Raw genomic sequence first — 13,884 nt, forward strand, 5'->3', positions numbered from 1 at the left:
TGGATTTAAATCCGATCCAAAGTCCGATTAAAAAATTTGAACCGGATTCGGATTGGGGTGTGGCCCGGCCTATCTGGTCCGATTTCAGTACTATCTATTATCAATCAAAAAAAAAAATCCCCTGACCTGACACTAATCAAAAAATAAATCAACTCACGGTTCCCACTGGGGACGAGAAATCCCACGGTGGATAACACGCCACCTTTTCCTTTGCATTGCACCGATCCCCGATCGCGCGTTATCCGCCGTGCATGTACTCTGAGATTTCCCGTGGTCCACTTGGACCTGGTCCAGGCAATAATTTCTCCCCTGGGGTGGGAGGCTGTTCGAACGAACGAGGTAAGTACCATCCGGATTGTGGAACGCATAAAAAAATAGAAGATGACCGTTTCCGAGACGGCACGAGACGTCAGCACCGTAAGCCGTTTGGCCCCAGTGTCGTGGGCCGTGACGGCAGTTCAAACGGCTCTTCGACGGGCGCTGCCACGTCTCTCACGGCCGAATCAACCGACCTATAAATACCTCCCTGATTCATCCATCCATCCACGACAAGGGGAAAAAGGAATTGGTATCTCCGCGTCTCTTCAAACCTCGATCCTTTTCTTTTCCTTCATCGCTAAGCGATTAGGGTTTCAGAGTCGACAGTCATGTCGGTGAGCACTGGTTCTCCCGCCTTGATTTCGGTTTTCTTTTGGCTTGGAAAGGAATATTTGTGGAGTTTTGGATTCTGCTGTTGTTTTTGTCTTCTTCCTTCTTGGCATTGCTTGATTTTTTTTTAATCCTTTTTTTAGGAAATATTGTCTGTCTCTGTTGTGATTATTTGGTATGAGAATCTGTTTGATTCATGAAAGTATAAATGGCTATTTGATTTGATTCGGAACGGGATGAGTATGAAATTCTGGGGGCTGGCTCAGATTTGTTGACTATGTTTTTCCGATTTTATCTTTTACTGGAGGATTTTAACGTCCGATGCAGGAATCTGAAAGTTTATAGTAACTGGAGCGTGTGATCTATGGGACCAGATTTTGTGGTTTGCGATTGTTAATAATTGTGGAATTTTATCATGTTTATGATATGGATTCAAATATAACGTTGAAATTTTAAGAATTGCATTAGAAGCAGTTCTTGCTCCAGTTGGCAGAGCTGTATATGTGCAGGTGTGGCCATGAGTACTGCAGTTTAGAAATCATGCTGCTTCTTGGGCTGAGTTATATGGATGTGTTTTAGTATTCACTCATCTAAAAGTTCAAGCATGCAGTTACTTGGTTAAAATACTATGGTTAATGAGCTTTCTCATTCCACCTCCCTCCCTCTAACCTCTTTTATCCACCAGCATTAGATGATTATTGGTTCTTTTGTCATGTAAATTAACTTATTCTTTAAATCACACTTATAGTTGAGTCTTATTTCTACATGTTTCTGATTATGCGAACAGAGGAGACTTACTCTTTAAAATTTTTCTCTTGATATGGAGAACGGGAGACTTATTTTTAGTCACCTATGTTTTGTAGAAACTTAAGGGACAACTGTTCCTCAATTATCTAGCATATAAAATTTTCACTGAATCTCGTTTGGTGCATTTATAAGAAAAAACTTGTTGAGTACCACCTATAAATACGTCATTAATCGGTTTAATCAGGCATCTTCAATGCTGTTGCGCTGTGTATATTACAAATATATATAAACAATCTGGTTAGTAATGAGCTACTGGAATTTCACTTCTTTGTGGTTTGTTTGAAGCAATGGATTAGGTTAGGAAGGTAGACTCAATCATGCTCAAAATTTCACTGATGCCAAATATACCTCTACATCTTGATCTCTTGAGTTGAAGATAGGTTTTTTGGCATAGAATTTGTGGACTTGTGTTTTTCGACTTGATATATGGAGTTGAAAGCAAATACTAAGCCCTTAGTTTAGGCAGGTATGGAAGAATGATTTAAAATGTTATGGACAAAAGCTATCCTTGCAGTTAATTTTATGAATGATGTTAGATTTAGCATATGCATCCCTTCATCCAAGGTAAGTGATATAATTGGATCTTGGGCTGTGCTTCCGGATCGAAAAGTTTTCATTTTGTGTTGAGAAAACAGGGCTCTAAGGATTGGTGAAGAAAACTTTTATTTGGGTTGCTGCCTATATCCGTGTGTTTTTATACATTTATCTTATTATGCAATATCTTGCTAGGCCACATGTTCTGGCAAGACTTTATATTTAATTGCTTACTTTGTATGCTGACAGTCATATGAAGTACAAAGTGATAGCCCATGGTTTCCCAGATATCAACAAGGGTATGGTTGTAATCCATGGTTAGAAGGTACCATTTCATTCTTGATAAATTTAAGACCATGACATGGGTCAGACTATTACATAGTAAGTTAAGAAATCAGGATTCGGTCAATCGGTGAAAGGCAGAAGTTCTTGCTTTGGAAAATAAATAAGAAACTCCTTGATTCATATGAGGAATTCATCTTGGTATATTTCTCCTCTTTGTCTAATTATCGTGAAGAAAGACTGTAGTAATGAACATGGGACATTGAAATATACATCCAGTGGTTTCATTGGGTGAGATATTTTCTGAGACCATGGTTACTGTCACAGGCAAGACATGTTGTATGATGGCTATTCATCTCGAGACCTTCAAAATTATGTGCATCACAGGAAGGAAAAGGATGCTGCTGTTGAAAATTGAATCAAAGCATGCCATTTGAAGGGTAAGAAAGTTTGTAAAAATGGTGAAGATATTCCAGAGGTATAGACATCTTAATTTTAAAGAAAAACTTCAGACTCCGAGATCTGTTAATTTTAAGTTAACAGACATAATTAGAAGTAATAAAAAAGATGTGAATTTACTTTAAAATTTTCTTACGTAATCAAGATCGCTCATAATGTAAGTATAATTGATATATAAGTAAATATTAAGTATCAAATGAAGTTATGTCTTATGAATGACCATTACACTGCCATTCCTTTCATTACCAATCAGAACCTATATGTTCACTAAAAGAGCTGAATTCTGTAAGTCAAAATACACTTATAAAGTCATCACATCTATAACTTTCTATAGTTAAATATTTTAGAAGTCAAACAAAGTTCCAAAATGACCATAATATTGTAATTCCTTCATTACCAATTACGGACTATATATTTTTACCAGAAGAGCTAGATTCTATAAGTCAAAAACACTTATACTCTCATCTAACTACCACAAGCATATCAGCCAACATAGTAACAATTTCTCATTTCAGTTTTTTTAGCTTCAGAGAGAAAGAAGGGGAAAGAACAGAGAGAAAACTAGTTCTCATGTTATAACACCCTCAGAATCTCCCTTTAAATTAGAAGGGGGAAGTTGTTGGATTGGTGAAGTGTGTGAGGAGCTGACTGGTTTGCTTCCTATGGAGTTGTTCAAGGGATCACGAATTTCACGATTTTATCATTCTCCCATGTTTCTTCTCACTGGAGGGAGAATGGAAAGATAGATAAGCATTATGGACTTCAGAAAGAGATAAGCACTGCTAAATTTTAGAACATGCAATTGAAAAGTAACATGTGGCATGATATAAAAGGCAGGGGAGACAATGATGGGTTTTGGCAGCCTCAATCCGACAAATGATTTACTTCACAAGTCTCTTTAAGATAGCAGCTTCAAAGATATAAGCATATTGTTTACCAAAAAAAGATATAAGCATGAAAATATACATTCTGTTAAAGGGCTCTAACTTTGGAGGAGAATTATGATGGTCAACACAGTCCAGTTGGAAGGTTGTGTTGTTGACAAAACTATTATACGTTGTGCCTCAAGCTTAGTGTGAGCAAGGTGTCATGTGGGATCCCAACTTATGTAACAGTACTTGTGGATGTTAAGGTGGAGAGATGGATGGGTGTGATTGAGCCGCTCGGTGAAAAATTTAAGTTTCAGTCCCTTTGTCATAGAAAATTTATCATGTAGGACTTGTTAATGCAAATCTTTGATCTTTGTCCCTTGATGAAAAATTATTTTTAGTCCCTAACCAGTATATAAAAAAAGAATTAGTCGTATAAAATAGACACAACTATGTATACTAGAAAGGATAGATATAAGAGATAAATATGCATTAATTATGCATCTTAGACTAAACCTAGAGATCATCCAGAGGGATGCCCATAATCACTACTAGTCACTGCCTAAACCTAGAGATCATAATGGCTTAATTATGGAATGTCCTCAGGAACTACACGTTACTTCAATTCTTAGATCTATGGCATTGTTTGAGGAGAAATTACAACGAATTGATCATCATGTCAGGTGTTTGGAAGTTGGAGTTGCTGAAAAAGGAACAGTGAATTGATCATCATGTCTCAGTTGTGAGACACTTATTGTTTATTATGATGTGCAAATCCTAGAGTATATATTGATTAGAATAAGAAAAACAAAGAGAACTATCCCTCTTGTTGTATTGTGTCATAGGAAGATGATAGCATATTTAATTTATACATTAGATTTAGAAAAGCCATAAGTAACAGTCACTACTTTCTATTGGTTGCATCATATTATAATGAGATAATGTCATATTTGATTTACGTTTTCATCAACAACGTGTGTCATTTTTTCCCCTTCTCTCCCCACTTCTTTTGCAACTTAGTTGACAACCTTGCCATCTTAAGGTTTTCATGAAATAGAAAATGACCCATACTGCATCTGAATAGTCAGACAGTTCCAACAGGTAGATTCATTTGACTATAGTGAACTTCCCCCCCCTTAGTTATTGAACCATTTGTTTCTGTACTTAAACCTTCTAATGATGGAACAAACTGTGATACATAGGTAGAAAGAAGTATACGACAATAGAACACACAATTGATTGGATAAACTGATACCCCTCAATCCATCAGTATATTTTTTTGGAAGGTTGAATTTCATTCTGGTGATCTGTTGCCATTAAATCATAATGTTGCTTATTGTAGAAATACAGGGCTGTGTTTGTGAGTATTGTTTCTTCAATTATTTGCTTTAGGAGGTCCAAATTCCAGCCTCATCTTTTTCTCTATTAGATTCTATCTTGATTGTGCATGGGTCATATCAATCAGTCTTGTCACTTTATTTCAGAAGCTGCCACTTTTGTTTTCCCCTTAAAGTGCTTCTTGTGGAGTTTTCTTTCATCTTCTTGTGTGAAGTACTGATCCTGTTTATTAACATCTTGGCACCTTCTATTTAGGAAGTCTGATAATCATCTTATAAAACACTCTATTCATCTCTATGATGCAGTGAATGCTGAACACTGCAGGCAACGCTTAAGTTACTCAGAAGTAACTTCATCAGAATTTGGCTTTGCATCAGCAAATGACTATTCTGTTGAGAGTCTTTAAGGATTTCTAACCACCATGTTCTCTATGTATTAGTCTTCCTATTGGGCCTGTTTGTTTGTATGGGAGGTTTTGACAGAATCTTAAAATCTAGTTTCCTGTAATAATGGGTTTATGAAAAACAAGGCAAATGACTATTCTGTTGAGAGTGTTTAAGGATTTCTAACCACCATGTTCTCTATGTATTAGTCTTCCTAGTGGGGCTGTTTGTTTGTCTGGGAGGTTTCGACGGAATCATAAAATCTGGTCTCCTGTAATAATGGGTTTACGAAAAACAGGTCTTGTTTGTCTGGGAGGTTTTGACAGAATCTTAAAATTTGGTTTCCTGTAATAATGGGTTTATGAAAAACAGGGCAAATGACTATTCTGTTGAGAGTGTTTAAGGATTTCTAACCACCATGTTCTTTATGTATTAGTCTTCCTATTGGGGCTGCTTGTTTGTCTGGGAGGTTTTGACAGAATCATAAAATCTGGTCTTCTGTAATAATGGGTTTATGAAAAACAGGGGGGGACCTATTTTTCATATTGCTAACATTCAGGTTTTATGACCTGCCAGTTTTTACCAAACCAAGTTGTATGGATCATGACCAAACAAGCACTTTTGGTAAATTCATCCATTTTAGGTTTCGTAAACCAGTTCTTGTAAAACCTGACAACCAAACAGCATCTTTATATGTGTGTTGGGATATACCGACTGACCCCCATACGCCGACTTACCCTCGGACCGGTCTAACCGACGACCAACGGATGACTCCGACCGACGCCCGACTCTACCGACCGCACTGATCGACGACTGCCGATAGTAGCTGCCGATATTGTCCGACTGAAGGAGTGTCGGCCGAACCGACTCATGCTGTTCCCGATCGATCGAGCGGCCGAACCCATATTACCGACTCACTGTCGGGGGTGGCAGCCGACGTCCGACTTAAGCAAGACACCTGACCAGCCGACGGTGCCTCCGAGTCATCACCCGACATCCCACAACCAAATACCGACGTATGGTCGGTCGGCTTCCTCAAACACCGTACGACTACTGAGGGCCGCCGTCCTGACAAAGGCATGCGGCATAGCCGCCCTGGGACATTGTCCTGCCGAGGACATGGGTTCATTCTGACAACCCACAGCGATTTGACAGCCCCCGGCGATTTGACAACTCCTCCCATTGTCTGCGCCATTAATGACGGCGCCATGCCGCGCTCTACTAGAAAACGGGGAAGGCAACAGCGTTGGAGGAGGTTCTTTCGAAACCCCTGAACTCCCCTCTCTCAAGCTCTCTCTCTCTCATCGCTGAGCTCCTTGATTCTTTTCTACTGTTGCCTAGTCTCCTCTCTGACTTGACCGTCGGAGGGTCTCCGCTGGAGTCATCTCTGGTCAGTGCGGACTTTTTTTGCAGGCGCTCGCTCCCGGCGACCAGGCGACGAGGGGATTGGCCACAACAGGTTTGGCGCGCCAGGAAGGGGGGATCACGACCTCCACAGAACTCGAAACATCCTTTCGAAATGACAAGAACTAGAGCTCAGCGATCGAGGGCTATTGGGTCGGCAAGGCGCTCTTCCCGTCGGAAAGAGGCCCCTCCTCCACCTTCCATGGCGGAGCCCAGCTCTCCGCATCCGGTGGTAACTACGGAGGCGCAAATCGCGGCGATCGTGCGGCAAATGACCGTTCTGACGGACGCAGTCAAAAGCCTCCAACAGCAACCGACTCAGTTGCTGCAACCGCTGGCGGAATAACCGGCGATGCACCCTATGCCGTCCAGAAGCAGCCGCCGATGCCTGCGTTAGCTCCCGTCTCCTCCTCAAGAGCAGCCGCCTCAGCACTCCCACCGAGAAGGAGCGAGGCGGCCATGGCATGACCCTCACCGGTCTCGGCGTCCCTCTCCTTCCCAGCTGGAGTGGGCAAGGAAAGGGAAGCGGCCGAGGACACCGTCCGCCTCATCCTCACATTCTTCGGGAGGTTCGACTCCTGAGGTTTCTCAACACCGACGGTTGGACGACTACGAACGCAGGTTCGAAGAAATCGACCGTCGGCTCGCTCAACTCCAGGTGGATGGCCAGAAGTCTTCGAACGACGTCGACTTCCGGACCACCCAACCTCTCTCCCGACTTATCCTCGACGAGCCGATCCCTAGTCGGTTCAAGATGCCTCACGTGGAGCCTTACGACGGCTCCACCGACCCAATTGACCATCTGGAGAGCTACAAGGCTCTCATAACAATCCAAGGGGCAACCGATGCCCTTCTTTGCGTCGGCTTCCCCGCTACACTCCACAGAGCTGCCAGGGCCTGGTACTCCGGCCTCCGCTCAGAAAGCATCCACTCCTTTGATCAGCTCGAACATGCTTTCGTGGCCCATTTCAGCATTAGCCGGAAGCCCCTACGAATCTCGGACAGTCTTTTTTCCCTCAAGCAGGGAGAAAACGAGACGCTCCGACACTTTGTGGCCCGGTTCAACGCGGCCACACTTGAGGTCCGGGACCTCAACGAAGACATGGCTATCTCGGCCATGAAGAGGGAACTAAGGGGGTCTCGGTTCACCTATTCCTTGGACAAGACCCTCCTCCGGATGTATGCCGAATTGCTGGGGCGCGCGTACAAATACATGCGCGCGGACGAAGGAGCTTTCGACCGGCGCTTGACCGAGGGCACGGGTCAGAAGGAGAAGCGGAAGAAAAATCGGGCTCCTGCTGAACCCAGCGAGCCCCACCGATAGACAGGTCTCGTCCCGACAACGGAGTCTGAGACCGACGCATCGCAGGTATGACTCCTACACTCCTCTCCCCGCTTCTCGTGCACAGATCCTGATAGAGATCGAAGGAGCGGAGTATCTACGACGGCCTCGGCCTCTGAAGGCAAAAGGCCCCGACCAACACGGCTCGATCGCCGATCGCCGAATCAACAAGCTCGATCACCGATCGCCGAACCGACAGCCTCGGCCTCTGAAGGCAAAAGGCCCCGACCAACATGGCTCGATCGTCGAATCAATGGCTCGATCGTCGGTCGCCGAATCAACGGCTCGATCACCGATCGCCGAACCGACGGCCTCGGCCTCTGAAGGCAAAAGGTCCCGACCAACATGGCTCGATCGTCGATCGTCGAATCAATGGCTCGATCGTCGGTCGCCGAATCAACGGCTCGATCATCGATCGCCGAACCGACGACCTCGGCCTCTGAAGGCAAAAGGCCCCGACCAACATGGCTCGATCGTCGGTCGCCGAATCAATGGCTCGATCGTCGGTCGCCGAATCAATGGCTTGATCACCGATCGCCGAACCGACGGCCTCGGCCTCTGAAGGCAAAAGGCCCCGACCAATACGGCTCGATCGTTGATCGCCGAATCAACAGCTTGATCACCGATCGCCGAACCGATGGCCTCGGCCTCTGAAGGCAAAAGGCCTCGACCAACACGGCTAGATCGCTGATCACCGAATCAACGGCTCGTCACCGATCGCCGAATCGACGGCCTCGACCTCTGAAGGCAAAAGGGCTTCGACCAACGGCTCGATCATCGATCGTCGAATCAACGGCTCGATCACTGATCGTCGAACCGACGGCCTCAGCCTCTGAAGGCAAAAGGCCCCGACCAACATGGCTCGATCGCCGATCGCCGAATCAACGGCTCGATCATCGTCACCGAACCGACGGTCTCGGCCTCTGAAGGCAAAAGGCCCCGACCAACACGGCTCGATCGCCGATCGCCGAATCAATGGCTTGATCACCGATCGTCGAACCGACGGCCTCGGCCTCTGAAGGCAAAAAGGGCCTCGACCAACACGGCTCGATCACCGATCGCCGAACCGACGGCCTCGGCCTCTGAAGGCAAAAGGCCCCGACCAACATGGCTCGATTGCCGATCGTCGAATCAACGGCTCGATCACCGATCGCCGAACCGACGGCCTCGGCCTCTGAAGGCAAAAGGCCCCGACCAATACGGCTCGATCGCCGATCGCCGAATCAACGGCTCGATCACCGATCGTCGAACCGACGGCCCCACCTCTGAAGGCAAAGGGCTTCAACCAACGCGGCTGGCTAACTTGCCAACTTAGCTTCGACTAAGAAAGGGAAAAACGCCAAGACAATCGCGACATACCCGCCCGACCAAGGTCTGGGCAACGGGTATTCGACTTGTGACATACCGATCCGATCACGATCGATCGAAGGATATTCGGCTTGCCACCGTCTATCATACGACTCGACATGCTACGTCAACGGATATTCGACTTGCGACATACCGATCCGGTCACGATCGGTCGAAGGATATTCGGTTTGCCATCGTTTATCATACGTCCTGACGCGCACGCACGACCAAGGGTCGGACAACGGATATTCGACTTGCCATCGCTATCCTATCCGAATACGTTGGACGTTACTCGACTATCGGATACGTCGGATGCTACTTAACTATCAGACTCTACGGGATGATCGTGTCATGCTACGTTTAGAAGTTGGCCAACCTTCGACCCAACGTGCATGCTCGACCTGCAGTCGGGACGACCGACATCGGATCGTTCGTTGATGCGACCGCCAGAGTCGGGGCAAGATACGACGGAAAACCCCTCCTTTCGCCCGAAGCCGTCGCCCACGTGTTCAAGCGAGCCAACACAACATCGGACTCAGGAGTGGGGGGGCAACTGTTGGGATATATCGACTGACCCCCATACGTTGATTTACCCTCGGACCGGTCTGACCGACGCCCGACGAATGACTCCGACCGACGCCCGACTCTACCGACCGCACTGATCGACGACTGCCGATAGTAGCTGCCGACATTGTCCGACTGAAGGAGTGTCGGCCGAACCGACCCATGCTGTTCCCGACCGATCGAGCGGCCGAACCTATATTACCGACTCACTGTCGGGGGTGGCAGCCAACGTCCGACTTAAGCAAGACACCTGACCAGCCGACGGTGCCTCCGGATCATCACCCGACATCCCACAACCAAATGCCGACGTATGGTCGGTCGGCTTCCTCAAACGCCGTACGACTACTGAGGACCGCCGTCCTGACAAAGGCATGCGGCATAGCCGTCCTGGGACATTGTCCTGCCGAGGACATGGGTTCGTTCTGACAACCCACGGCGATTTGACAGCCTCCGGCGATTTGACAACTCCTCCCATTGTTTGCGCCGTTAATGACGGTGCCATGCTGCGCTCTACTATAAAACGGGGAAGGCAACAGCGCTGGAGGAGGTTCTTTCGAAACCCCTGAACTCCCCCCTCTCAGTCTCTCTCTCTCTCATCGCTGAGCTCCTTGATTCTTTTCTACTATTGCCTAGTCTCCTCTCTGACTTGACCGTCGGAGGGTCCCCGCCGGAGTCACCTCCGGTCAGTGCGGACATCTTTTGCAGGCGCTCGCTCCCGGCGACCAGGCGACGAGGGGATTGGCCGCAACAATGTGTATAGATGAATGGCATGACTAGCTGAATGTTGGAGGGTACTTGTTTATTGCTATATATTTTATGAGACTCTTGTAAGAATTCATGAATGAAGTTGACTTTGGCATATGTAGATTCATTTGTCCCAGGATTTTATTTTTATTCAATCGTTGCTCTGGCTTCTAAGAAACCTGAAATTAAATTTTTGTGGTTTTGCTGCTCCAAATTTCTGTTAATATACATCTATAAACATTTACAAGGAAATTTTCTGATCGCAGTTTTTTTTTTTTGATATTGTTACAGGTAAGGACACTAAAGGTCAGCAATGTTTCCTTAAGTGCATCTGAGCAAGATATCAAGGAATTCTTTTCCTTTTCTGGTGACATTGAATATGTTGAAATGCAAAGGTCTGTGTTTGCATTTGCAGTCATTCTTCTATTTTTACTTTTCACTTGGACATTACTTGGATGTGTGCACATCAATTTTGCTGTCCCTGTTACAGTGGTGATGAGTGGTCTCAGGTTGCTTATGTCACCTTTAAAGAACCACAGGGAGCAGAGACTGCACTTCTTCTTTCGGTGCGTTCTCGTCGCTTCATGTTTGATGTGATGAATTCCTTGACATTTGCCTGTTTGTAGCCATTTTCTTGGTGGAGAAACTAAAACAAATCCTGTCACGTGTTACCTGTATTCATATAGTTAAATGTTTGGGAAGACTCTAATGCAGAAGTTTTTATCTCTTATTATTGCCCTTTTGTTGGACATGATGAATCCCTTATCATTTGCCTGTTTGTAGCTGATTTCTTGGTGGAGAAATGAAAAAAAATCGTGCCATGTGTTACCTATTTTTACAGAGTTATTTGTTTCTGATGACTTGAATTCATAGTTTGTTATCTTTAATGAATTCTAGTCTATCTATGTTTGTCTGTGTGTAGCTGCTGAATTTGCTCTCGACCTTGACTTGATTTATTTAATACGTATGTGGCATGCATATTGGCTTTTCTTTATTATTGGTACCAAAAAGAAAAAGAAAGGAGCACTATTTAAATTTTCTTGTTTAGATGCATCAGAATAGATAGAGTGGATCATCATTTTAAATGGCACCAGCTGTCTTGCCTAAAATTCAGCTGGCAAATTTTTTTCATTGTTTATAAAGGAAGATGAAGGTCCATTCTTCGACATGGATGTCCTAAAAATTTGAACAAATTAACGACTCACAGTTTTCTTCTTAATTTTTTTCTCTTCTAAATTTTTTTTTTGAACTTTTTTGTTGGTGGCATAGGGTGCAACGATAGTTGATATGTCAGTCATCATTACACCGGCCCCAGAGTACCAACTGCCTGCCTCTGCCTCAGTTCCACCTCTGGTAGACTACATGTCATATGCTTCCAATATTTTCATCGGTCCATATTGAGATGCTTAGGGCATTCTGTAATGTACTCAACCATAACTCTCAACCTTTGCAGCCAAATGATGCCAAGGCTGTTGGCGGTGCTGGATCTGCTGTTCAAAAGGCTGAAGATGTTGTCAGCTCCATGCTTGCTAAGGGCTTCATCCTAGGCAAAGATGCTCTGAACAAAGCAAAGGCTTTTGATGAGAAACACCAGTTCACAACTACAGCGAGTGCCAAAGTCTCGTCCTTTGACAAGAAGATTGGCCTGAGCGACAAATTCATCATGGGAACTTCTGCTGTCAATGAAAAGGTCAGGGAAATGGATCAGAAGTTTCAGGTCTCTGAGAAGACAAAGTCGGCCTTTGCAGCCGCTGAGCAGACGGTCAGCAGTGCTGGGTCAGCCATCATGAAGAACAGGTATGTTTTCACTGGGGCATCATGGGTGACTGGTGCCTTCAACAGGGTAGCCAAGGCTGCAAGTGATGTGGGATCTAAGACGAAGGAGAAAGTTGCTGCCGAGCAGGAACACGAGGATTTGGAGAATGACTTTGCAAAGGTTCGTCTTTCTGAGACCCCACCAGCTGCATCAGGTGAGCATTCTAACAAGCCTCCACCTGCCCAAGGATTGATCCTATGAAATTTTGTGCTTAATAGAAAATGGCAGGGTTTGTGAATTCAGTTCCCAGTGGTGAACATAGAATCAGTATTCTAGTTAGATAATGTTGTTTAAGAACTTTTGTAGCTCTTTGCTATTATTGTCAAGTTGAAGACATGTTCAAGCGTTTAGGTATAAAATTTGTTAGTAAAGACTGTAATGGACCCTCTATTGACCTCATGCCCTTGTCATGGATTGTCCTAGCTATAAAATTTGTTTAATATATGGGCCTACTAAGTACAGTTATGTCGTAATCATCTACGAGAAATAGATTTCCATGAACTTAATTAGATATTGGTACTGGATTTATTGGGAGGCTGTACAAATATTTGTTGCAGTTGCCAAATGGCCAAATGTGCTCTTTATATAATTATTTAAAGAAAAGTACAGTCCCCATGCTCTTGCAATTTGTATGTTCTTCTATCAATTCTCTGTGTGAGATGATATCATGTTCAAGTCTCAATCATGCTCACTGGAAGGGCTTCAAAAACATGGTCGAGTTACAATCATGTGTACTCGGACTTAAAAAACAGCAGACACAGCTTGTATAATACAGGTCATGCCCAAATCTAGTGGTGAATGGTGTAGGTGCTAGTTTGAGCACAGGTTACATCCAAGTGGTGTGATATACTTGTTTTGAGAACTTAATTGGTGTGATGAACTCACCAATATTCATTCTCATGAATGATCCTAAAAAGTCAAAATTAGGGATTGCAGAGGGTGTAAAGGGCCACATGCCTAGACGGCAAATGATGAACTCATTAAGCAGACCATGAATCCTCCAAGGACTAAAACTAGTACAACTTTAGTATACAGCACATTTGACAGATCCAAATGTAAGCATTAAAAACCTCATATCATGAAACCAAACGCATTCCTTCAAATCATATATCAGTGTATTCTCACCTTATCCTCTGATGTTTTTGTTTATTACGTTGCTATCGGAAATCCATGTCCACTTCACTTAAAGGCACCGTCTCAGTCATATACTCGGAGCTTTTCCATTTTTATATCCTTCACCGTCTCAGTCATATACTCGGAGCTTTTCCATTTTTATATCCTTCCCCTTTAACTCAGAACGAGTACTCGTAGCGGTGGTTGCGCGTGGGGGTGGGACATGCCTTATCT

At 44.6% G+C, this 13,884-nt stretch overlaps 1 protein-coding gene across 1 annotated transcript; it reads left to right on the forward strand.

Annotated features, from left to right (window-relative positions):
• The first annotated feature begins 514 nt into the window (after positions 1 to 514).
• Positions 515 to 12,979, forward strand: LOC105053830 (binding partner of ACD11 1). The gene is made up of 5 exons (XM_010935134.4): positions 515 to 653; positions 11,013 to 11,116; positions 11,212 to 11,287; positions 11,991 to 12,074; positions 12,175 to 12,979. The coding sequence occupies exons 1-5, from the start codon at positions 648 to 650 to the stop codon at positions 12,736 to 12,738; spliced, it is 834 nt and encodes a 277-aa protein (XP_010933436.1). The 5' UTR covers positions 515 to 647; the 3' UTR covers positions 12,739 to 12,979.
• Positions 12,980 to 13,884: the final 905 nt, after the last annotated feature.

This window comes from Elaeis guineensis, chromosome 11 (genome assembly GCF_000442705.2).
Source record: "Elaeis guineensis isolate ETL-2024a chromosome 11, EG11, whole genome shotgun sequence".
NCBI classification, from domain to species: Eukaryota; Viridiplantae; Streptophyta; class Magnoliopsida; order Arecales; family Arecaceae; genus Elaeis; species Elaeis guineensis.

What these genes read in the sequence shown, in the direction of transcription:
- LOC105053830 (XM_010935134.4), top strand. An exon ending in GAATATGTTGAAATGCAAAG is followed by an intron (nt 11,117 to 11,211) that starts GTCTGTGTTTGC and finishes TCCCTGTTACAG; the next exon opens with TGGTGATGAGTGGTCTCAGG. An exon ending in CTGCCTCAGTTCCACCTCTG is followed by an intron (nt 12,075 to 12,174) that starts GTAGACTACATG and finishes CAACCTTTGCAG; the next exon opens with CCAAATGATGCCAAGGCTGT.